Source organism: Molossus molossus, unplaced genomic scaffold, assembly GCF_014108415.1.
Source record: "Molossus molossus isolate mMolMol1 unplaced genomic scaffold, mMolMol1.p scaffold_m16_p_8, whole genome shotgun sequence".
NCBI classification, from domain to species: Eukaryota; Metazoa; Chordata; class Mammalia; order Chiroptera; family Molossidae; genus Molossus; species Molossus molossus.
This window is the reverse complement of record NW_023425402.1, coordinates 33924966-33952093: the sequence shown is the minus strand read 5'-3', so window position 1 is coordinate 33952093 and position 27128 is coordinate 33924966. Positions and strand designations below refer to the sequence as shown.

Genomic DNA, 27128 nt, shown 5'->3' with positions numbered 1-27128 from the left:
GCAAACCCATACTCAAGCATCAGATCTTGGCTTAAATGCCAACGAGAACTCTCCAGCACCAAGCAACTACTGCCCCTGTGTCTAAGTCAGAAATCCTGGTTAGTCTCTTTTTTCATATCATTTACCATGATTTAAATTATATGTATCTAGTTACCTATCTATATGTATTTTTGTTTTTAAAATTCTTTTTCCTTATATTAAATATAATACAAAGTACATGTTTTTTAATTTCATTTTTTAAAATGTATTATTTTTTTCCACAAGAGTGTGACCCCCATAAGGGACAGAGCCAGGCATGTTTGGCCCATCTTTTTGTGACCAAAGGCTAATTGGTACCTGGCAAGCACTTAATAAATATTGATGTAATACAGTTAAGGGAGAAAGAACTGAAGAATAGGAGACTGATTTTAACTTGAGACGGGGAACTGGGCAAACCTAAGTACATGACTCTAAGATAATGTAACTAAGAACAAGGAGGAGATTTCGAGTGGTAGAATTTTAGCCACTTTATCTTACCAAAAAGGAGGCAGGGGCCCTGAATACTTTTCAAAATAGAAAGAGTTGAAGATAGATGTATATGCCAAACCAAACATAAGTTTTTGAAGAAAGAGAAGGGACGAATAGCATAATGGAGACTATTTACTGAACGCCCAAGGGCCAGCACAGGTGCCTTCCCTCACGTACTCCCACAACACACTGGGAAGCATGTACAATTAATCCCATTGTAGGCCAGTTTTTGGATCATTGTGCTACAAAAATTATCTGTTGATTCTAATGGCATTATAGTAGAGACTCACCTTTATGGCTGGGATAGAAACACAGGAAAGAATGACTGTAGACAACAATTACTACTTGATATAGAGATATTTGTGAATTTCATTTCTTTATTATCATGTCAGAAAAGCTTGGTCTTTAGATCATCAAACCAAATAACCTCCAAAATATTTGTAAACAAATAATCATTTACTCTTCCCCCCACACACGCACACACACACACATACACACACACGAACACATAAAAACAACACTCTAAGGCTAAACTGAATGTGCTATTCCACTACAATAAATTATATGTAGTGGAAAAAAAGCATACCGACCAATTGCAATTTTGTGTAATTTATGTACTTTAAGTTATATTACGCAATCATATATTTACTTTTCTGGTAATAAATTCTTATTTAAAAATTAATATTTCATGTTTCTAACACTATGACATTTTGAAGTAGCATGGATGTTTAGAATAAATTTGAAAGATGATAGAGGTTATCCTCTTTAGTAAGACTCTTAATACATTTAGGGAAAGTAAAGAAAAGAATGAGAGTTAGGAAAAAGTAAAAGAAGTTAATCGGGCAATGAGTTTGGAGAAAGAAAAAGGAAACTACCTAGAAAATAAGGAGAGGGGAATCAATGCTCTCAAATAACAGAGACTGATTCTTCAAAAGAAAAAAGTTCATATTTCAAAAAGTAATAAAGTAACTCAAATTGACCCTGAAGTTGATTATTTAGAAATTTTGCAATGGCAAAGAAAATGTTTCACTATCTTAGTCTCAATTATTTCCCTCTATAATCCTACTGCATTTAGAACTCTATTAATAACTTCAATGTATCAGGCGTTATTTGATTTCAAAATATGTATATTGGGTATGTAACCTATTATTCAATATAAATCATTCTCTTATGAACTGCTCAATCCCTACATCTATCACATTCATTTTGCAGTTATCAGCTAAATCTTCAATAATTCTTATGTCCTTTAAATCTTGCTATTATTGGATTTTAGTTGTTTAACTTTTATTAAAAAGTATATCTATTCTTTGATATAACATGAAAAGACCCCACTAATTTTCCCCTAAGCCCATAGCATAAATTTTAAAATAATTGCATCTAAAATAACTGCATTTCAGATTAGAACATTTTTATTTTAGAGCGCAAACACACACACACACACACACACACTCATACCTGCTTCCTCATATTCACATGCCACAGACTGAAACAGAAGATCAAATGAAAGGAAACACATGAAATTAGCCACATAAATAATTATTTACATTTCTAAAGAGGAAACCCTTCATATGAAAATTTTTAGTAGATAATAAATGCAGAAAAATATTTTTGACTGTGCAAAAGACAAAAGAGAACTAATTCATTGATGAATTCAGGAAGATATAGCAATGGTACAGAATTATTTTATGCATCTAGAGATAACTTCTACAGTTTTATAGACTACAGGTAATGGATTACATGTTAAGAAGCAGAAATTATAAAGTAGAAAAGATTCCTTTGTATGAACCATTCAAGGGATCGAGGGTCTGATTAGTGAAAAAAATAAATACATGGAGGGGAGGAGTAACTTCTTAAGATAGCAAATAAAATCGAAATATTTGTAGGCCTTTGCACTGCAGAGGACAGCTGTGTAAAAACTCATTTTAAAACATACAGAAACATCACAAATGGTTTTCTAGATTTAGTTAAATTATCTGCCTAGAAGTCTGGGATCCCCATCTGCTTTATGACACAAACAACATGTTTACTATTGAGATTTGAGAAAAATAAAAACAATGTAGGCTGTTAAATTTAGGTAGAAACTTTAGATGCCACCTAGAGGGGCAGCCTGTGGCTTTGGGGCACCGAGTGCCCCGCGTAATGTCACACACCCAACCAGTAGCAGAGCCCATATTTGGCCCTACATTTGTCCACTGCCAATTACCGAGGGCCTATTACACGCCAGCTGCTAAATATATATTATCTTTAATCTTGACAATAACTCCTCAGGGAAGATATTATTATTTCTACTTTAGAAAAGAGCAAACTGAGGGATTTAGAGATGAAATAATGTGCAGAAGGTCAGTTAGTTGTAGTACAGCCAAGGTTTGCAGCCAACTCTAGCTTTAAAGCCAGCATGTGTTCCTAGACACAATATAGCATCCCTGCTTGCAGAAAAAAGGGCACCAATCTTGAATCTGACTCATATTTTTCAGTTGTCACATACAGATGAGAATCTATGTATTTGGAATTCAGTGAAGGAAGCAATAGAGAAGAGGAATAATTTAGCACAGAATTAAAAAAAAAAAAGGAAAAAAATATTGAAAGGGAACCGGTGTCTTTTTTCTCCTCACTAGTTACTGTCATTGAGGCAGGGCACTATTGCCATAGCGATAAGCAAGTATTGCCATAGAGATAGTTGAAATGAAATTGCTGTTCATATTTAACAAACTCACGGCAATATCCTTCCAATGGAATTGAACAGCAAAATCAAAAAGAAGGAATGCACCATGCCAGTTTTAGTAATTTCGATCCTTATTGCATAAACCGGTAGAGACCAGCGATATTCTTTTATAACATTCAAATTTTCTTTTTAGCAGGCTTTAGATTTCACATCTGTATTCTGTTCCATAAGTGTGCATCTACCAGATTCTGAGGGAATTAATCTCTAACAGAAGAATGAAATCATGCTGCGAAGACAGATCATTCCCACATCTTTTAGCTGCAGTATCCCCAGGGAACTGGGAAGCCATTTAAATTCCCATATGGCCCCTGTGCTAATCCCACCCCCCTCTGAAAGCCTTTCCCTTGTTGGGGTCCTCTTCCAGATACCTGGAAATGAGGCAAAGCACTGATCCCTTTGTGCAAAGCTTCTCTTCACAGCTTCTCTGGAGCACAGAAGTCAGGAGCAACTTCTTTGCGGAAACTCGTGTTCTTTATAGAGAATAATTAAAGAAAACTCCAACCCCAGATGTTTGTAGTTAGGTTTATATATCGACATGAGAGGAACCCAAGAATTCTTGGTCTGTATTCTAATCAGAAATCTTAATTTTGAAATTGTGTTTTATTCTGTTTCAGGACAGCTTTCACAATCCATGTACAATATATCAAGATGTACCAATAAACATGTATGTTCACCACCTGTTATATTCATTTCGTCCTTTAGGCTGTCAGCTCTTTTTGCATAGATATGCATAGCAATGGTAGGAATCAACTTTTTCTGTTTATGTTTCAATGCGGCTGAGCACTACTGTGTATTCTAGATGTACATTTCCAACTGAGTGTTTTTGTGACCTCATTTGATTTCTTTAGACCATGAGCATTTTCCCAGTAAATGTAAAACTCAAAAGAAATAATAGGCCTCTGAGCCAATAATTTGGTCTTTATCTAGGTATTCTCCACAAGATAGTTGCTAAAGAGATAGACTAAATGAGTAACATAGGTTCACAAAATTTTCCATGGCTAGATATGTTATAAAGATTCATTAAAGGAATACTTCAAGCTTCCTTTAAAAATGTGTAATTATCCAGAAAAATAATTTTAAAGTTTTTAATGAAGTCGATGTATATGAAAAATGTAACTACAAATAAAAATAGAGGTCAGAAGTCATTCTCCCTTGATGTAGTAATACAAAATATGTTCACACAATTTCTCTAAAATCATATAAAAAATTACAGTGACATTTTGTATGTCACAGAAGTAGGTTAGAGTGTAGTTGGCTGAGCAGGATAACAAAACAAATCTTTAACTTTCAATTATTAAGATGTAACAGGATAAAAATGCAAATTGTATGGGTGCCCTCACACTCTGGCAGCAAGGTTGTTAGGAGTAAATAGTGTCATGAATATTTGTGAAAGTATGAATTTGGAAAATGTTATATAATATATGGAATGCTTCACCAAACCTTTTCCTAGAAAGCCTAAGGAATAAAAGAATAAAAAACAAGTAAGAACATTTTACTATACATTGTACCCACTTCTGAAAAGAGTTCCTTAGAATAATAACCACTGTCTGATATTAGAGAATTTTCATTGAAATGTAGACTCAATGTATTCATAAGGTACTGTAAGAAAACAGGCATTCCAAAGTAGCGACATGTAGACTCTATTCTTTCTTAATGGTAAATTAAACCAGGATAAAGAAGCAAAAACTGTTGAATATCTGTGACTGCATGAGGGATTCCCAGCACAGCAGCAGTTAGGATTAGTGCTAGCAATTGGCATAACGCAGGGATAACAGAGGGAAAGTTTAGGGCATCTGGGTTACTCAAAATGAGAAAGAATGTCTATTAACAATGTTTACCAGTGTAAGTGTTTTAGGGACAAGAAGCATTATTTAATAATGACTCCACGAATAATTGTGTCCTTGAATATGGCTGTTTAATGCAAATGAGATAAACCTGGAAATATTAAGGAATTATTTTCACCCCACTTACTTTCCAAAAGAACACAGGCCTACTGATCATTTGAAACATGATAACATCATGAGTGTTTCCTACTTGAAGGTCCAGGGTTGTAACTATGATAGTAGTACTACTGAAAATAACTTTTTTTTTTTAAGCTGGAAAGATCAAGGTGCTTTGCAAAGACCTTTCCAACTTGGATAATAAACTTTTATTTATTTATTTATTTTAATTTTTATTAAAAATATATATAATAGTTTATGTAAAATGAAGCTGATCTTCGTTGACCTCTAAGCCTTCTTCCATTCTTGAGGTCTCATGGCTTCACAAATAGAAGAAGAAACACAAAAATGGTAGGGAAAGAAGGATTCATTCCACGTGTTAACTGGCAGCTCAATCTTAGTTACAGCTTATATAGTCATGTTAAAGAACAATTTCATCCTAGCTTTTGTCCAAGAATTCAGATGGTGAGATGATGACAGAATGCTAATGCCTTCATAAGATAAAATTACCACCCTGACCAGTGTGGCTCAGCCATTAGAGTGTCAGCCCTTAGAAAAAAAGGTCTTGGGTTTTATTCCACTCAAGGGCATGTACCTGGGTTGCAGGTTCCATCCCTGGCCCAGTCATATGAGGCAACCAACTGGTGTGTCTCTCTCACACTGATGTCTCTGCATATGAGGCAACCAGTGGTGTGTCTCTCTCACACTGATGTCTCTGTCTCTCTGTCTCTCCCCCCCCCACCCCTCCCTTTTACTCTCATTAAAAAAAATAAATAAATCAATGGAAAAATATCCTTGGGTGACGATTAACAAAATAACAATAGCAACAAAGATAAAAATTCCTCAAATACAAGTGGAAGGATTTGTGTTGAACTTAGGAACAGAAATATATAAAAAATAAACAGTATGATGACTATTGCTAACAACACTGAACTGTATATTTGAAAATTGTCAAGAGAGTAGATCTTAAAAGTTTTCAAAAGAAAATAATTGTGATTTTATGTGGTGATAAATGAAAACTTATGGTGGTGATCATTTAATAATATATACATATATCAAGTCATTATGTTGCACACCTAAAAATAATACAATATTATATGTCAATTTATATAGCAATAAAAATTAAAAAAAGAAACCAAATGGCTTGCTTTGGATCCTAAACTTTAGAGATATTTAAATGATCACCAAAGTGGGTTCTTGATATTTGTTTATAGTATACTCATTTGGAAATAAATCTGTCTTATGTTTGTAGTTGGGTTCTTGGAGATGTAGTGGAGACATCCTTAAACACTTTTTTTTTCACATCCTACTTCTGACCACTACTAAACTCTGTCAGATCAACCATGAAAATCCTTTGAGCATCTGGCCACTTCTCACTATTTCCTCTAGCATCTGGTCCAAACCACTGAGCTCCCTCATCTGGCTTATTGCAATCATTGTCCTACCAGTCTCCCTATATCCAGCCTTGCTCTCGATAGTTTATTAGTTTCCACTCCATAGTCATAATTGTTCTTGTAGGACATAAGTCACATCAGGTCATTTTTCTGTTCAAACCCTTCAGTAGTTTTGCATCTCATTCAGATCTAGTTAAATGCCATCCACAGTCTGAAACCCCACTCCCTTTATGGCCTCATCTCATTCTATAGTTCCCCCCTCAGCCACTCCAACACCACTGGCCTACTTTAGTGCCTCCAAGATATCAAGCACATGGATGCATCGTGGCTCTTGTGTTTATTGTTTCTTCTGCTAGAAATGTTCTGTCCCTTCAGATCACCATGTCTCATGTTCTCCGGCCTTTAGGTATATATTCAAAAATCACTTCTCTGATGAGAACCTTCCCTGACCATCAACCTAAAAAGACTCTCCTCTCTTCAGTCTATCCCCTCACTCCAGTGGATTGCTTTACTTCTCTTCATATCACTCATAACCACTTGGCATGTTAGGTGGCACTTGTTTGATATGTGTCTCTGCTATAGAACACGTTTCATAAGAGCAAGAGTGATGTCTAATTTGTTCACTGAAAATTCACAGAATGTGAAACAGAACCTGATACATATTTCTTGAATGAATTTCTAAGACCTCCAAAGGCCAATTAAATCCATGAATCATCACCAATCTATTATACTGAAGCTAGGGAGCAATGAAAATGGGGGGCTCAGTTGGGCAGAAGAGAGCCCATCCACACCCTGAGTCTCATGTCTTGCTTGTCGTTAGAAGGGTCTGATATGGCCATTCACCTTCCAGGGCTTCTGTCCCCAACCATTTGGAAAAAGTGGGTCATAGAAAAAACAGTGAGATAATCCCTATTAAAAGAGCAATAAAGAATTTATAGTGTGTCATATCATTCCAAGTCATAGTTTAAAACGATGTTTGTTTATTTTCTCAAAAGAACCAATATGTTAGTACCATTAAAAGAAAAAAAAAAGTATTTTTAGGTGTTTATTTCTGATCTACAGAAAAACACACCACTTGCTTCATGTGTCTAGCAAGAAAGAGTGGTAGAAAGCCAGAAGGTGAGGGTAGAATCACTTTCAGACTCAAGACTGAGCTGGCATCAAGTGTTACAGATAAAAAAAACAAATAAACAGAAATAGACGTTGAATTGTGTATTTCTCAGGCTCAGTGTCAACTGACTATAAGTGTCTTATCTTTAAAGAAAGGAAGTGAAAGAAGAGAAGATGTATGAACAATACAACTCAGCAGTGATAGAAAGTTTAAAAAAGCTTAGAAAGAGAAACCACTTTATTTTCATAATTATATCATTAGATTAAAGTTTTGTTTCTCAATGGAAGAACAAGATTATTCTACCAAAGAAATTATATAATTTACTGGTGAGTATAAGAAATAACAAAGATTTGATATTTATGAGACTGTTGCAGAGGGAAAGAAGATGTTATATTGTACTATGCCATTCTTCAGATTAAATTTTGATTCAATTTCAGAAAAAAAAAATCAATATTCATTCTGAAAAGCCCAATATTTCATATTTCTAAACCAAGAATAGACAGTGATATTTAGCTTGGCAAGAAAAAATGTCTTAACTTTAATGTTTTTAAGGCACTGGCCTTATTGAATTACTGAGAATAACTGAAACTACACTTTCCAGAATCTTTTATCTCTTGGGGTTTATATATAGGAACCACTTTTGAAATTTCCTACAGCTAACAATGACTACATTCTGTATTTGAGATATTATTAGCCTAAAAGCATTCCCTTTTAATCTGATACTGTTAACTTCGAATAGTTCCTAAGAAACAGTTGTAAGATGGCAGTAAGTGGATCTAGCAGCATTTGTCTGTGAAAAGCAAGTCCTTGGAGATAACTATATCAAAATGTTAAGGATGTGATCTATTGAAGCCACCTGAAGAGCTGTGTCTGCACTTTTCCTAAAGAAGTTTTGTTATATCAGCAGCAATCTCATACGATTTCTCTTGATTCTAATACTCTGGATTTTATTAGCAATTAATATTAACTAGAATAATCATTATGAAATGTTCTCTCCCTCCTACTAATTGCATGACAGTGATGTGATGCTCTCTTGTTCTGAATATCTTTAAATATACTTATCTGATTATTCCTACTGTGACACCTGCTATGACCCTTTGTTTTTAATATAGGCAACATCTTACATCTTTTCTCTCTTGTTATTGTCCTAATAGTAGAAACAATGTTTGTGGATTTAACTATCACTTTTAAGCAGTTCATTTCCAAGTGTATATCATAAATTTCACTTCTCTACTAATGCTCAAGACTTCTTTTTTTTTTCACTTGAGGGATACACTTGTATCTAAATATTAATATATAAAAGACACTCTTAGATGTTTGGCAAATAAGTACAATCTCAGTTATTCCCTTCTGTCTTATATCTCAGTTGGTTATGGAAGTTGCCATTTCTACCCTCAGACAATCTCAAATTCAGAACCATATTTTTACTACCAGTAATTCTAGTCTTCATTTCCTTCTGAATGGATTATTGTAAAAAAAAAAAAAAAAAAATCTAGTATTCATGTTTATAGTCTCTCAATTTTAACCAATTCTCTTTCTGCTGAAATGAATTTCTTACCCAAGCACAAACATTGTCAAACCAAGCTTCTGTAGTTCCCTGTTGTCTTCAGAATCATCCTACACCATGCCTCTGCAATTTTATTTCATTTCCTTTACTTCCATACACATGATTTTATCAAAATAGACTACTTATCCCTTGAGACCACAAAACCTCAACTTTCACATCTTTATACTGTTTTTTTTTGTGTGTGTTTTTGCTAAAAGAATGTTCTGGAATATAACCATCTCTTTGCTACTCATACTCCTTCATGAGGAATTGTCAACAATTCACTCTGTCCTTCAAAGTTGACACTAAGTGGTTCCTTCTCTAAGTTTTTCTAGATCTTTACACAAAATACTATCTCTTGGAATGACTCTCCACAACACTTGCTTTTTATGACACAAACCAAGTCCACTTGGTATTTTATGTATTTATGTATTTTTATTTATTTATTTATTTATTTATGTATTTATTTATTTATTCATTTATTTAATGTCTGCAAACAGATTGCTATCTCCTTGTTAGGATTGTTCATTTATTTCAATGACCTGAATCACTTAGGAAAACAGTAAGAAATAAATAATTTTAAAAACTGAACATCACTAGTAGGCTAGCAACAGGTGACCCATCACTGATGTTCCTTGACTTCAGTTTGATGAATACAACTCTAGTTCCAAGTTCAAAATTAAAACAATTTCTAAAGAATAGGCTATTCTTACTAATGAGTGAAGCAAACAGGAAGTTTTTGTGGAAAATAGATGACTAAAAGCATAATAACTATAAAACACTGTGCTCTCACTTGAGACCTGTTTTTGGAACAGTGGAAACCCCTGGGCCTGACCTGCTGCTCCCATCATGGAAGGTCCCACACAGTCCACTCTAGCTCTGCAAGTGCAAACTGCTGGGCCTCAGGTTATTTGCTTTGTTCCTCTTCAGTGCTTCACATTCTCTGTATCCAAAAGAATCTCAGTATTTCTGAGTCATGAATATAATGTTTACCCTTTAATTCCATTTTATATTATAATACAGAAATGATAAGGAAAGGGACCATTTCAAGACAGTGTGGTTAGCAAGGTACAGAGGACACAAAGGTTGGAATATGGGAGATGTAATTTGTAAATGGGGAGTTTCCAGAAGGCTTTTCTGGAAAGTGATGAGAAAAATGCTTAACTGCAAAGGACTGAGGAGAAAATGTTTAGAGAGAAAGTATAGAAAGCAAGTTTAAACATATCTTTAAAGATTTTTTTTTTGCTCCAAGGTTACTTTTTACTTATTTATTATTACTTTAAATTTGTCTTTATTGTTGAAAGTATTACAAATTCCCCTCATTCCCCCCCCTCCCATTGACATGCACTCCTAGCCTTCACCTCACTATTGCCTGTGTCCATGAGTTGTGCATATATGCATATAAGTTCTTTGGTTAATCTCTTCCCGCCCCTCCCCACCCCCTTTCCTCTGAGGTTCGTTAGTCTCTTCCCTGCATCCATGTCTCTGGATCTATTTTGTTTGTCAGTTTAAAATAACTAATTTTAAATAATATTTAAAAAAACAGTTTTCCTGACCTAATTGATAATAAAATTTTAAAAATACATTGAAACATTCACATTTTTTACTGAAGTAAAAACCACTTACCTGTACAGAATATTTAGAACATTTAGAATACAATTTTATAATAAACTGAGGCATATTAAAAGTTGAAAGCATGGTACAGACTGACCGATCTCAGTGGGAAGGAAGGAGGAGATTAACCAAGGAACTTTTATGCATATATGCATAACTGATAGACACAGACAGGAGTGTGGTGAAGGCCTGGGGTGGGGAGGGAGCAGGTGGAAGGAGGAAAGGAGGGAAAATAGGGGACATCTGTAATACTCTTAACAATAAAAAAGATGTGGAAATCTCTTTGTAGCATATCAGTTTTTCATATCCATTCATTAATTCATTTAATCAGTAATTATATTAGCTGTTAGTAAAGTGATTAGTCTTTAGTAAGTGCTCATTAACTTTCATTTATTATAATCATTATGTGTCTATTTTGAATGTCATATTCATATGTGAGTATGAAAAATAAGTACACTATTTAAGATAAATTATTTATAAATGCATTAGCTTGTTTAACATCTTTGTTTATAACAGTATTTCTTCCAAACCTTATATTAAACATTTTGAGATCATAAATATTTTGAAAAATTGATCAAAGGTTTGGGCCAGCTCCCTTCCAAAATGAACATGCATGCACATATACTAAAATGTTCATAGATTGTCAGCATATGAGAGCATTTCATTTATCAAAAGCTGATACATGTAGGGACATTTTTTAAAAGTGTTTTTATTAATTTTTAGAGAGAGAAAAAGGGAGAGGGGGAGAGAGAGAGAAACATCTGAGAGAAACATTGATGAGTTGCTTCCCATACGCACCTTCACCAGGGATCGAACCCAAACACGGGCATGTGTCCTGACCAGGAATCAAACCAGAGATCTTCTTGTGCATGATACAATGCTCAGTCAACTGAGACACACTGGCCAGGGCGGGATAATTTAACTTTACTAGTGTTTGAGATTGGCTTTGTTTTCTAGAGTTTTCTCCAAACACATTCTGAACAAATGCCATGCATTGATCAGATAATACTTTAATTATCAATGCCTTTTAGAATTAGATGTTAACATTTACAAAAACAAAAAAAACAATAGTGCTTTGTTTTTTTCTCTTCAATTTTTCTTGTAAATTACTTTGGGAATTGTCCAATGTGGCAGGGCAGCCTTCATGGTCTGCCCCCACCAAAGAAGTCATAAATAAGGCCCTTAGGAGAGTGGTTCCAACTTGAATGACCAGCATCCCTGGAATCATCTAGGTTCTTTCTATGTGCCTCCAAAATCACAGCCAACATGTTTCTCCTTGTCCTATAGACCACCTTTCTTCTTTTCGCCCAGCCCCTTTTGGAATGGATATATAATTTGGATTTTCTTGGATTTCTAAACTCATAAACAGGACACTATTCTTTGGCCTCTTTTTCTTCTCACTGCCCCTAGCAAAGGACAAGCTCATTCCGTTCCTGAACCAGCAAGCCTCTGAAACCCTCTCTGGGGAGAAATCTGAGCCTTCAAAATGACTCAGAAGGTGGATTAAGATATAAATTTAACTGGTAAAACCTTATGCAGCATGAAGATAATATATAGGCAAGGAAATGTCTCCAGAGCTTTGCAAATTTATTACATAGGCTTTCCTCAACTGAAGAATATTACCGGTAGTTAGCTATTACCCATTCCAACTTGAGGTCACCCCTGTGAAAGATATCTTCGATCAAATGAGTCTCTGCAGGACTAAAGGATCTTCAGAAGAAATCAAGTATAAAATGAACCAGTAAACGCCTTAATAATAAAAAAAAAAAGTATGTTCAGTACCAGTTGATGAACTCCCCTAGTTCATCCCCCCACTAAGTTAGGTCTGTTCTTGATCCAGAAACTAAAGTTTAAATATCTAGTGAATAAGAATATAAGGTAAGATGTTTATTTAAACACATCACTCTGTAGTTCAGTGGTCTTTATGTGGAGACTACTATAGCATGAAGATGAAAGAAAATCTTTCTGCATTACAGTAACATCATGCAAGGAAGCTTTAAGGAATGAGAAATCTATGAGCTTCTATCAACTCAATGTATTTTATATATAAGACTATTTTTGTTTTTTTTTTGGTCTTGTCATTTATTTTAACTACAAAGAGAAATACATTATCCGGTTAACATGATTATTGTTGGCTCATTGTAACTGTGGCAGCCTCAAAGCATGTGTAAGTTTAGCTGTGTAACTTCCCCCTAAAAGAGACAATGTTCAAGGCAACTAAAGGAAGAAATATGTTTTTAATTTATATGCTCTAGCATTATAGAACCCACTACAGAGAAAATCTGACAGACCCACTGTGTTCTGGAAGCTACTCAGGAAAACTGCAACTGCAGTAATGGTACCATAATCATGACCCTTTAAAGGTTTTCTGAAGTGTTCTACAACCCTTGCAGACTCAGCACACCTTTGGGACAAGCAGCAACAAAGCAACTCGGGCATCCTTGTAAATAATGTGATGAGGATTATAAGACTCATTAAAAACGCACACACACACTCAAGTATATATAATATGTTGTCAATGAACATTTGGCAGTTGGGAAAAGAAGCACATACAGTCGGCCCTCACCACTTCGCGCTTCGACTTTCACGGCCTCACTCTATCATGGTTGTTTCAAATATATTCATTAAAAAGTCGATCGAGACAGTGAAAATGATACAGCATGCGCTCGGTTGTCTGAGTCAATTATACAGCCCTGTATTACAATTACAATTAAAATTACTGTATGTATGGACTGTAGACCTATGTATTCGAGTACCCCAGGAATCCTTCAACGCCAGGTGCAGCCGCTAGAGTTTGGAACTGATTAACTGCAATAAACGAGGGACGGCTGTATTCTCCTTTAAATATGCATGTGTAGGTAAAAACAAGTAGGTCTATATGCATTTGTATAAACGCAAATGCATGCAAGTGTGTGTGTGTGTGTGTGTGTGTGTGTGTGTGTGTAAAGTATATGTGGTTGGGCTCATTTAAAAACCAGACACCAGGTAAACATAAAACATTACTGTCAGATACTTAAAGATAGGAACAGTGACTATTACACTTAGAAATGGTTGGCGCAGATACTTGCAATTTTTTTTTTTAATTTCAGTAAGATTTTGGGGAAAAAAATCCTATTTCTTACCTACATTTCCAGTCATTAAGTATGAATTCTGAAAGGCCATCATCCCCATTCCAACAATGTGTATAAAATCTTCAATCACCTGCATTAACTCTATTGAGCCTGGATAAATCTATAAAAAAATAAGAAAAGATTAGAATGAAATAAAAAGTCTATGTAACAAAATATATAACTAAAATTTCAAAAAAAAACTACATAATGAGGTCATCAATGGGGTGTGATTTATTTAAAGATGTTTCTGCAACTGGCAACAATTGTGTGTGTTTTTAACTAATAGTTGAGAACGATAGCAGGCATCACACAGCAAGAACTTTGGAAGTGATATGATGCAGTGATTAACCCTTTATAATTATATGGAAACTCAGAATATCTACTTAGACATAAGTTTTTTTTTTTTTTTTTTTTTGATGGGCTACTTGCCTCACTTGAATGCAACATAGAACAAACATGAAATTTGGGGGCTTTTTACATTTTTCAATTAGCATCTATAAGATGGACAGTGGAAGAAAAACCATTGTTGTTGACATCATGAAGATATTTACAAACTATTAAGTCTGCTTCATAAAAATTAAGTGTCTTGGGAGAGATATATATTCCAATATCTATAGTAGCCACTGTATGAATAACTTTAGGAATCATTTTAGGATCATAATAGTTCTAGAGGAGGTGCCTCATATGTACAGATACAGAACAAACCTCAAACGGTGCCTCCTCACACACCACAAATAGATGTATGTTTTCTGAGAGACAACCTGATTCTCACAATAGCTCACAGTGTGTGGAACATGGAAGCCGTTGAACAGGTGACACAAATTTTAGCATGTATAACCCATAATACTTCTAATGTCAGCCTGCATTACATAACCCTAATAGGAAGAGAAAAAAAAGTCTTTGGAAGTTAAATTCATTTATTTTACCCATTTAGCACCACTGTAGCTTGTAGCCAGGAAAAAAATAAAGTAGATTAAACAGTTTCAGTGGCATTGTGTTTTCAAAGGCTAATGCAGAGGGGCAAGCAATGCTGATCAGCAGGAAAGCATACAGGAAGATGCTGATCTACAGGAAGAGCCAGGGAGGGCGGAGGAGGAGGGAGGAAGGCTTGTGGGCCAGAGAGGGTAGCCGGCACAGCACGTGCATTTTACAGGACTGTGGCTGCACTGATCTAAAAATCAGATGCTGAGGATATATATTTACTCACCTACACTTGAAGAAGTCAGTATTGGATATTACACTTCCAAATGTTTGGCATAGATAGTTGTGTAGTTTTTTTGTTTTGTTTTTAAATTTCAGAAAGATGTAAGGGAAATTTCTGTTTCTTACCTACTCTTCCAATCATGAACTATGAATTCTGAAAGTTCAGCTTCCCTTATTCCAAACATGTGCATAGAATGTCTCTCCGCTCTGAGCTTCCTGCTACTACTGTCTTTTTCTTTCTGTTTCTGTGTAGGTGCATGTGTCTATGAGTATGTGCAGTGTAAGGGGAAACACAAATTAAAGATACGAAGCTTATTGTTCCCTGTCGAAAATAAGAGACACCCTTCCCTAAACCCGTTCCCCCTTCCCTTTTCTTAGAGCATCTACTTTAGAAAACTAGTCATTGTTAAGTTCTTTCTCTGTCTCTTTGAAATATAGGTCAATCTCTTAAAAAATGAAACAGCCTCTTACAGCGTCAAGACCCAGGCACGTCTCTCTTTGAAATGTAATTACAAAGGAAGACAGCACCTCCATCTCTGTTCCTGTGGGAGGGTGGGAGCCCACCTTCAGCAGGCACCTTGCTTTAAGTTGCAAAACTACCTTCAGTCATTAAGATATAACAGGCTTTTAATTTTTTTTTTTTTTTTTTTGGATAAAGCCAGTTACCCAACAACTGGTCACCTCAATTACCACATGAATTTTGGATGAACTCTGTGTGACACATTGTGCTATCTTACTTGGGGACAAGTTACTGTTTATATTGAGGACACACATGTAATGTGTTGTATTCTTGGCCATACAGAAGGGTAGGCTTTCTTTTTGTCTTTGCGTTTCCTTAGCAGAGTGCCTGTGACTCACCCATCACGTTCTGGTTTGGTTTAGTGTTTATTCAATAAACAACAACAAAACTGTTTTCTTTCTCTTCTACCTTTGGGGAGCGGTTTCCTAGGTTGGCAGGAGATGTTGTGTTTGATTATACTCTCCCAGCAGTAGTCACATGTTGTAGAGCAGAGGTTCGTCACCTTTTTATGTAAAGGGCCAGACAGCGAACATTTTAGGCTTTGTGAATCAGGGTCTCTGTTAGAACAACTCAACTCTGTCTTTGTCTCACCAAAGCAACCACAGATATCATGTAAAAGAATGAAAGTGGTTATATTCCTAAAGTTTATTTACAAACATGTGTCAGGCAGATTCGGCTCCCTGGCTCCCACTCCTGCTACAGACTCATGGATTCAGAATAAAGAAAATATAGATGTAATCTCTCGACTAAAATTAACATGGCTCATCTGGACTGAAATGGACTTATCTATTCCAATCACAGTGATAGTGTACCAAAGTGTAATATAAAGTGTAGTCTCTTTTTGCACTGTAGTGTACTACGTTTTGAATGTTGTAATTAAATAGTTTGATTCTTCATAACTTTGGGTGATGTTCAATAAACAAGTTCTGAAATGACTCTGGTTTGTTGTTGTTGTTCAAATGTGTTATATTTGTTGACCAAAACCTTCTGTTGTCAACATTCACCATGTTACTCGGCTAGTTTTCTAAATGCCTATATAGCTATGTTTTATATTTTATTTTGCTGAGGTAATTCCTCTAAAATAAGATAAGGGGATGCACAAGGGACCAGGGACTATCTTTGGTGCATTTTAAACAGTGCTTATTTCTGAGGAGTTCACCCTTTGTTCCCAAACTTGGAGATTCATTTACCATGTGGCTGTGGTATGAAAACACCTTTTAGTAAAAGCTACAAAAATAGTTTTTTTGTTTTTGTTTTTGTTTTTTAATTTCAAATAGTTACTTTAAAAAAGCATTAAGGATCATCACAACTGAAAAATAAGTAAAAGATAATACGATAGCTAACTCAAAATTGGACAAGTAAATAGATGGATTATGGGTTCGGGATTTTCCATTGCTGAGTTCTGCCACCGTTCACTATTGGCTCAAGTTGGGACCTCACAATAAATACCAGCATCTGAATTGCAGTCTTGTTTTAAATAGGGTATTATACATTTGTTCTAAAAATATCCATAATTAATAGTCTCCAGCATTCCGGAAAGATATGCTTAGGCTCTGTGGCAGCGTTCAAAGGAAAAGACACATTTTCTTACACTGGGAGGATGAGGTTCTCCTCTTGAAAAAAGCCAAGGACAAACATACAATTTAAACCAGTAGAAAAGGATTCAGGGTCTTAAACTAAGGAGCACTTTTTTCTTTGCTATGGCCAGAAGCACAGAATCGGTACCCGGTAATGAGATGGACCCACACTGGACTATTTTTAGAGGTCCTATCATAATAGGGATAAAGGGCATGCTGTACTCCTGGGGTCTCAGGATATTATTATAAAGGGGGAACGGGACAGATGGCTCACCTGAACTTCAGAAAATATTTTCAAGAATGCGTTGTCCCCTTGGAATTTTTAACAAGGGTCAAGTCGAAAACGTGAAGTTTAACGTGAAGTTAAATTGAATTTTTACAGGATTGCAAAAAACCATTCTTATTTTCCCTTTCTTAACCTCTAACCTACTTTTTCTGTAATCTAGAAAAAAAAATGTTATTAACCATGTGTCAGTGACAACTGCACAAGTGGCAGTACAAAGCATTTTAGAAGAACTAGCCCAGTCAGGCCACTTGCCACACTGGTCATGCCCAGCAGAGAGAGAAAAACCGCAGAATTTGTTCATTTAAGTATTTAAAATGAGAGCTCATACCCACAACTCTTGGCTTTGAATCAGAATGCACATCTGTATATGTGACCCAGATTCTGGGGAGCGTTGCAGTAAATGCAAACGATTTGACCTGTTCTTAAACCCCAGTCCCGTTTGCAGTGTTTGGTCTGCAGACAGGACAGAAACTGATTGATAAGGCATATAGTTATCATCAACAAATACATTCAAGTTATAAATTACAGTTAGAAAGATCATTCATTCCATGGATTGTTATGATAAGAGAGATCACTTGTTTTCTATAACATTTGTATAATGTAACCCACCATGACTGTTGTCTCTTTGTATGTTTTTGGAACAGCAAGCATTAATTCCCTCACATATTTCTGAAGTTTATTTGGCCCATTTCACTTTGCATGGTGAGACAGCTCCGACCTTACCTGCCGTGCATCTTCCCACTTTTCTTTGTTTTCTTCGTCGAGAAGGTTGCTAACTATTTGAAAGAAGTTCTGAAAATTAAATTAGATAAAGGGTTAATGTTACATGGGAGAATATACTTTTCAACAGCATATCTTTGGTCTGATTCTGTGATGAGGGTATAAACACTGCAGTATTGCTATGCCCCTGACATAGTATGCTAGAAGATCTCAGAGCGCCCCTCTCAGCTCCGTAATTCTAGACTCTCTACATAAGTCTGCATGTACACATCAGAGGACACTAGAATAGGTGAAACACTTATTGACACCCACAACACTTCTATTATAGACTCTATATTCTATTCTGTCATACCATTGTATAATTATTCCTTTGAAATAAGTTGTTCCTTCTGCAGTGGAAGTTCTGTGTTTTTGTTATTACAAGCTAACCGGTTAATTGTGAACTGTGCTTGGCACTTGAATTGTGGTTTCAGTGGGGAGTGGAGTGAAGGCACACGTGGTGGGCACAGCTGGGGCAGTGACAGGCTTCCTCAGCTCATCCTGGCTCTGCCCTTCCTGCTTAGTCCTCCTTAACTTTTACGACTACCTATTTCAAAGATGACATGTAAGTTTCCAAGTACCGGGCATTTAGCACATGGTTCATGCTCAGTGAATCTTAGCTATTTTCAGAATGCTTTCTTTAGTCCTCTGCTTTCTGCCAGGAAGCCACCATGGAGGAACAGACTCAGTAACGTTCGTACTGAAGTTCTAAGTCCTTGCCATCGTTCCTGTCCCGAACTAACTGTTGAAGACAGCCTGGCTTTACCTTAGTCTCGTAGTACCCAAAGTGAGTTTTTGACTTTTACTTTATGTGCAGACGGGCACATTTTGATATTTGTTTTTCATTCCCAACGTCCACATTGCCAGGGAGTGGGGCTCAGTTGAGTTCAGCTGTGTTATTGCTAATTTCACACACAAGAAATGTTTACCAGAAAGACCCTCTGTCCTCTCACACGTGCAGTGTCTTCTAAACACAGGGACCATGCCCTGGCCAGTTTGGCTCAGCGGTTAGAGCGTCGGCCTGCAGTCCAGAGAGACCCAGGTTCGGTTCCCGCTAAGGCATGAACCTCGGTTGCAGTTTGTCCCCGGCCCTGGTTGGTCATGCGGGTGGCAGCCACTCGATGTGTCCCTTTCACATCAATGTTTCCTCTCCCTCTCTCCCTTCCTCTCTTTCCCTCCCACTCTGTCTGAACAAAAAATAGAAAAATGTCCTCGGGTGAGGATAAAAAAAGCAAAAAACAAAACAAAAACAAAAAAACACAGGAACCAGGAGAGGAAAACAGGGTGCATGTGGAAGACGAGCAGTGACTTGGGGTCACAGCAGATCTAGGGAGTGTAAAGTGAATCTATGACATTGGTCTTAGACTATAGAGACTAGTCCCTTGGTTGTGCCTTCAGAGGTCCTTCCCACTGGTCTTTACGTAATTCAGCAGGAGCACTGCTTCCTACTGATGTGTTAGCTCAGAAAAGGGCTCCCTCGAGGGGTAAGGAATCACGCTTGCTTAGACTCTCCAGTCTTCCTCCCTTTCTCGCCTTTCAAAACAGGCCTTTATCTACTTCCAAATAAATTCACCTGGGTGTTTTTAGAAGCAAAACAAAGCTGCTTCATGTCTCTTCTCTTGTGGTTCAAAGCTGTTAGTATCTATATTTAATTGCCCTATTTGTACTATTTATTTTAATAGTTTCTGGCAATCACATGGTTGAAACATGTTTTGAGTCATAACCTCAATAAAAGTTACAGAATATTTTATACAACTCTTGAAAAAAGCTACAAGTCTGTTTGAGACCCGTTTTCAATTCGCTTAACCTTTTGGTATCACTAGCCATTTTCTTCCCACTTAAAATTTCCTGGTTCGAGTGATAACATTTTAAGGGCTTAGTCCATTGAGCTGTAACTTCACCTATTGGCAGAAAGGATTAACCTTCAGTCTCCAATTTCCTAAGGCTGGTTAACTCCATAGGGGACACGTTGCTAATGAGGCAGAAGTTGCACACGGCATCCCTGGACATGCCAGTTTGCTGTGCTGAGGCCCACGACCGTGATCTGCACCCTAACCCTTCCCGGCTTTCATGCAAAATGCACGCTGCTGTAACAACAGACACCAAGAGAATGGGAAGCCACTTGTGAAGTGCACCTCCGTTTCTGGGAAAGCACTTCACTAAGAACGGTTTGCCAACAGTGGTCAGGAACTGTGCTGTACGTGAAAGCCCATGAGCGTGCACAAAATTCCTGATCAAATGATAAATGCAGAGCTTAATACTTTTAAGCCAGCAAAGGGTATACATAAAAAACACCGAGTATTAAAATTATATTCAACTAACCAAACGGTGAGTATAAGAAATGTTTTTGTATCATTTTCTAAGGCTGATGCACCAGACTTAACTGAATCAATGTGAGGAAGTAGTGAATACACTTCTCCTTCTACCTCCCTGTCGGTCAGATCTGGGAAGGACCAGCTGTGGGGCCGAGCAGGGAGTTAACAGTGAGTTAAGCCTGAACATCTTAGGAGGGTGTTAGGGAGGCATTTATGGGAGACAGTCTTTCTTGTCCATCAGTGCATCCTCAGTACATGCAATGTCTTGTCCATAACAGGTGTTTAATAAGGTCCTAACTTAAAGGAAATGCGCCACATAAAGGCATTTTGGTCAACAACGGACTGCGTATACGACGGCGATCTCCTAAGTTTAGTAAAAGGGGAAAGATTTATGCGATCTGAAGAGAAATTAGAGTATTGTTCCCACAAGGTTGAATGGAGCTGAAAAATTCCTATTGCTTAGTGACATCCCAGCCATCCCCAAGTCACAGCACAGCGCGTCGCTCGCCTGTGCGTTGACGCTGGCGTGAGCAAGCCTGCTGCGCTGCCAGCCCCATAGAACTATCACACGTACAATTATGTGCCGCACACGACGCTTGGTCATTAATGACTGTGCTACTGGTTTATGTACTGACTGCACTGTACTTTTAATGATTATTTAAAAGTGTACTCTTTCTACTTGTAAGATAAAAGAAGTGTGCTGTGAAAGAGTGTGCCCTGTCACGCCGGCAGCCTCACATGTCTTGTGTCTCTTGATTGCCTCATTTTCTCTTCGCTTAATGTAATCTCGTGTCGGTTTGCTTATCATGGCTCCTAAGTATGTGCATGACAGTGAAATCAAATCGCCTAATAATGCATTTTTCAGAACAGATCCCCATCCTAAGTGACACGTGACTGTAATGAAGTCCCCACATCAGGACCCCCTCAGGTTCTCTAACAAGGCTCGCGTGTCATTCCTTTGCGCTGACCCTGTTCCTAGTCTGTCTCGTGCACATTGGAAAAACCATGTATGTGTAGAGCAATTCCCTTTGACCTTTGCTCAAAGATCAGACTGACAGATTAAAACAGGGCAGGACCAAACACAGTATTCCGAAAGGGACTCATCACATTTCAGGTCACTAAAGTTTTGAGGAAAGAATGAAGCAGCTTCCATGGCAACAGATCCACTACTTGCTGGGGTTGCTGAAGAGCGCTGCTGATGGTGGTACCTCCCTCTTCTGATAACTCATGGATCAGGGCACTTCTGTCAGCCTGTGAGTTGCAGGTAACAGCAGATCTTTGTTTTGACCAGGCCTGATCTCTATGGCCTAGACTGATTTGACAAATGGAGTGTCCTTGGCCGAGTCTGAGTTTATAGCTTGAACTAAGCAGACCTGGTTTGAAGTTCCCCCAACAATTATGAACGGGGTGGTTCAGGGCTAATGTTGCCCACCTGTGCCTTACTTCTGCAACCTGTACGAGATGACGATAGCTGCCGTGAAGCTTGGAGCTAATTCTTAGCACAGTGTCTGACACATAGTAAGTGCTGGATATATGGCAGCTTTACGATTTTATGCCCCCTGTGTTATCTTTTTTATGACTGGCTGCATGGTTTGTCTTTATAGTCACATTATGGCAAATATGCACCTATAATGTTGCTATAGACTTTCACACCAGAGGCACTGTCTCCGATCTTCTTTTATAGCCTATTCCTTGCTGGGCGATACGAGGAGCACAGAGCTGATTTGCCCCTAACTTCAGGGCCAATAATTTGTTCAGCAGAAACCTGTCATTCCTCAGAATGCATTCTGCTGAGGGGTTTTCAGAGTCGCTATCATAAAACACCTACTACGCGAGAGGCACTGTGCTCAACAAGCATCTGGCATGGAGGTCAGGAGGCTCTTTGCTTTTTCCTTGCAGGAAGTATTACGAAAATCAGTGCCATGAATGTATGTTATAAAGAGAAGCACACATTTCTGTCACATTCAAAGGGCAATTCCTAGACTGAATCACATGACATTAAAAGGACACTCTTTTATGGAAAGTAGTAAATAAGTCTTTGTCCAATGTCTGACTGCTTCCACTTCTCACATGCTTCATTTAACTTTTTCTTAATTCCACGTAGACACAGAGTTGTAGGTTAGGCTAGTGATTTACGATATCCGAGCCCCTCAGATGTGCTCTTCCCCTCTTCACCCACCAGCAAACTGCTTGGGAACGAAGACAAAGGCGAGTCCTGAGCAATAGACTGAATGATGCTGAACTGAAAGCTGTAAGGAATACTGGTAGTTCTGACTAGAAATACAGGGGAAACCTATGAAAGGCTTAAAGGTGAGACAAGGAAGCAGAGACAAGCCATTAGGCTAAGGAGGTAGAGCACAGGGAGCCTCTCCAGAGCAGGCTGTGGCCGAGAGGCCAGGTGTGACCTCGCCCCTGCCCATCTCTCCAAGTCCAGTGAACGGTCCTATAGCCTGTCCTGGGCCTGCTCTCTATACTCGAGTCATCAGACTTCTTCACGCATCCTGGACTCCTTTCTGCCCAGCGTCGGGACTTCTATAATGGGTTCCCTTCCTTCGCCTTTCCCACTCTTCACTCATACAACACGGTCCTGTTCTTCACATCTAGATTTTTATGCAATTTCCTCAAAGGCCTTATCAGACCACCACCTCCCTCCCTAAGTATATTGGTCTGCATACTCTTATTTTTCTTTCTGATTTTAATCAGTGGATATTTTTATTTTTCATTTCCAATATCTTTGTCCTTCAAGCCTGGCAAAAAAAAAAAAAAAAACACAGAAAAAGGCAACAGCCAGTTCATAGAAGTAATCAACCATGAAAATGTGATGTGAAGAAACAGGTTATAGCTACGGAAAGGGGCCCTTGTTCTCTGTTCTGATGGTTGGATTTCCCAAACACAGGCTGGATTAGCATGACCGTCGGATTGCAGAACTACCAGTCGTGCACCCATGATGAATCATTGCTCCTTCCCTCCTAAGTGAAAGAGAGGAGAGTAATGCAGGCAGCCCGAAGGCTGTGTCACACCCACTTCCAGAGTGACAGGTGACAAACATGCTGACCTGGAGTTCCCCTATGGAGTGCTCTTTTAAAGTATATCACAATTTTTAACTATGATGCTTCTGTATGATGCTCGGTTTAGGACTTTTTTCTCGACCAGGCTATCATCTAGTTGGCACAATTTGTGCTTTGCTCACTCTTGGGCCCCTAGTGTAAAGGATAAAACACAGGGCAATATCCATACTCAAGTATTTCAATTCGACTGCATGCCAACTATGCAAATGACCACAGGCTAGGCACTGAAGGAATAAAGAAGGCATCAGTAACTAGTCTCCCCCTAATTTGCTGTGTCCCCTCAACACCCTCCCCTGTTGCATATCCAGTGCCACCCGGGTTCTCACAGTGCCTAGAAAAGGAATTATCACACTGATTTATACAGGCAAGAAAATTAGTTATCTTGAGTAAATATGAGATCCAACTCTTCCTATTCAAAATGGCATCCGGATGGCTCAGGATGCACAGATGCACACTTTTCAGAAGTTATAGGTTCTAGTTAATGGAGAGAGTGGCTGGATGTTTGACCCTGGTCCTCAGGTTTAGACTCAGCAACAACCAAGGAAGGGGCCTCCATTAATACAGATCATTCTTCGTCAGACACAGTGACCCTTCCTTGTGCATCACCATCACCACCTCACCCCTGAAAGTGCATTTTATAGTAGAAGTGCTGCTTTGCTCAGCAAAAGAATGGTATAGAAGAGTTTTAGAAGTATAACCCTCGTGCCAAGGTGAAGGGGGTATGGGCAAAAAAGACGACTGGAGAATGAAACATCATTAGGAAAGTTTACCAATAGCCCAAAGCAGTGATTATGAGGGCAATGGATGTGGGAATAGAAAGGTGAGAAAGGCTTGGAAAATACCTGAGAAGCAGACATGTATTTACTTCTTTGGGAAGTATTTATTGAATACCTACCACCTGTACCTGTCAGTGTTCTAAGTGCTGAGATACCACTGAGCAAGACACATAAGAATTTCTTCCCTCACGGAGCTTACACTCTAGTGGGTAAAGAAAGCCAATAAATAAGTAAATACATGTTAAAAATAAGATAATATGAGAGGGTGATACAAAAATAAAATGATGTGTAGAATAGAGAGTGACTAAGTCAGGGAAAGGTGTGTGTGTGTGTGTGCGTGTGCACGTGTGTGTGTGTGTGTGTGTGTGTGTGTAAGAAACTGATTTAGGTTGAAGAGTCAGCAGGAATTACATTTCTAAGGAAGTGACATTTGAGCTGAGAACAGAGGGATGAAAAGGAGGCAGACATGGAAAGACTTAAGGAAGAGAAGTCCAGAAAACACTGAGAAGAGAAAGTACAAATTCCCTGGGAAAGGGGGACAGTATGGACAACTTTAAAAAAGAAAGAAAGCCAATACCCTTGGAGTTGTCTTGAAAAGAGGGCTGGATGGGATGGAGGAGAGGGAATATTAATAAAGGGTGAAAAGATAGATAAGGCTTAGATAAAGTGAGGCCTTGACCCCATAATGGATCACTAAAAATAAAAATCTAACTTTGGTTCCTGAGTGAAAAACAAAGTGCAGAAAAGTAAGAGTAAAAACAGGGAGATCAGAAAGTAGTCTGTTTTGTTTACTGAGGTCAGAGATGGTGGTAAGCATGTTTTAGGGAACCATACAAAATCCTAAACACAACCGGGTTACAGGTTAAGGCATGGATAACGGATATCTAATTCCCTGTGATCTGGCTGGGACTCTGCTTCTCTGTCTCCTATTCAAGAAAGCATATAGAAATGGAATTGAGTAAGAGTAACATTATTGTACAAATAATCTTGAGTTTTCTCTAGTGACTTTTTAAAAAAAGATAATCAATCCCTAAATAACATTTGAACACTTTTTTGTAACAGGTGAATAAACAAAATAACTTACAGTTGACCAGAACAAAGAGTCACTATACTACTATACACTATCCATCCAGAATACCTATCCAAGCAGCATATCATCGGGCCGTGGGTAATTAGAAACTATCGAGGATTCAGGAAGATAAGAGATTATAATCTAGGATACCCCTAGCAGGTTTCAGGGACCAAGATATATAAAGAATGTGGCCCAAAGACAAGACACTGAGCCGCTGAAAAGGAGGTCATGATCCGGAGGAAGAAGGACTGGGTTGTAAAGGTCAGTAGGTTAGCAGTGGGGTGACCAGCAGGCTGGATGACCTGAACTGATCAGAGGACTCTGCCAGCAGGGCTGACTGTCCGAGCTGCACTGCAATCTGCTAGACTGAGAGGAATGTGAGAGCAAATTGTGGAAGTAAATAGTCCCTGACATTCCTTCGTTTAGGGGGGAAAAGCCAGAGTCTTTAAGGGCATCTATTTTTCTTCTTCTTCTCATCATCACACATCTCACAGAAACTCTGACTTATTTTGAAAACGATGCGAGAACACTGATTGATCCAGGAATCTTTCACACGAATCTCACCGTGGAATTTCTGGATAGCTTGGGTGGACACATCTTACACAGTGCTGCCAGTCTCTCCGGGCGCAACGGAGGATCAAGGGCTTTAGCAAGGGGTAGCAGAGTGTGTCCGCTTTGAGGGGCCGTGGGCACGGGAGGCTGCATGGAAAGAAGCAGCGGCCAATGTTCAGTGTGCCGGGCATGAACTTGGACTTGCTCTGGGCTTCACATTTAAAAATAAAAGGCCAGAAAGTTAAATACCATTAAATATGCTAAATGATTTTCCCCCAGAGATAGTCTGGCAAAGCTATACAAGCATCATAACTCAAGGTGGCAAAATCATCCTCAAATCCAGATGGAGGCTGCTTCCTAAGTAAGGAATGAGGGAGTGACCCATTACCCAAGTTTAGGCAGGACTGACTGATACACCGAAGAGTCAACATGTGCAAGAAAAGCATGCATTACAAGTTGACCCCTGCAACACTATGAGCAGAAGCCATAGCAGGTCCTTTCCCTGGGGAAAGGCCTAGCACCTGCCTCTTTGCTGAAGGGAAATTCTCACAGTCCTTCAAAATTCCCTATTCTGAGCTGAATCATGGCTAGCCCCAAATCAATAAAGCCCTAAGCCCCAGGATCTCAGAATGTGTCTGTACTTTGAAAAGGTAATTAAGTTAAAATGAGGGCATTAAGGTGGGCCCTGATCCAATCTGATGGATGTCCTTGTGAGAAGGTGACATGAGGGCACACAGGAAGCAGGGGTGGGCACACACAGAGGAAAAGGCCAAGTGGGAACATGAGGGAGGAGCCATATGCAAAGCTAAGGAGAGAAGCCGAGGAGAAACATCTTGAACTTCAGCCTGTAGAACTGTGGAGGGTAAATTTCTGTTGTTACTGTAGAAAGTAAATTTCTGTGCTATTTGCTATGGCAGCCCTAGCAAACTAATACATCCCCTGATAATTTTTTTGTTGTTGTTGTTCAGGTAGAGTGGGAGGGAGAGAGAGGAAGAGAGAAACATCAACACGAAAGGGACACATCGAGTGGCTGCCAACCGCACGACCAGCCGCACC

The 27128-nt window shown here is 38.3% G+C and overlaps 1 protein-coding gene across 2 annotated transcripts in view; it reads right to left on the bottom strand.

Moving 5' to 3' along the window:
- ADGRB3 (adhesion G protein-coupled receptor B3) overlaps nucleotides 1-27128 on the bottom strand; it is a 689955-nt gene that overhangs the window by 321242 nt on the left and 341585 nt on the right. For both annotated transcript variants that reach the window (XM_036248276.1, XM_036248277.1), the window contains 2 exons: nucleotides 18254-18322; nucleotides 13957-14065 (listed from right to left, as the gene is read on the bottom strand). In XM_036248276.1, coding sequence (XP_036104169.1) covers nucleotides 13957-14065; nucleotides 18254-18322 — 178 coding nt within the window. The remainder of the gene's footprint in view (nucleotides 1-13956; nucleotides 14066-18253; nucleotides 18323-27128) is intronic.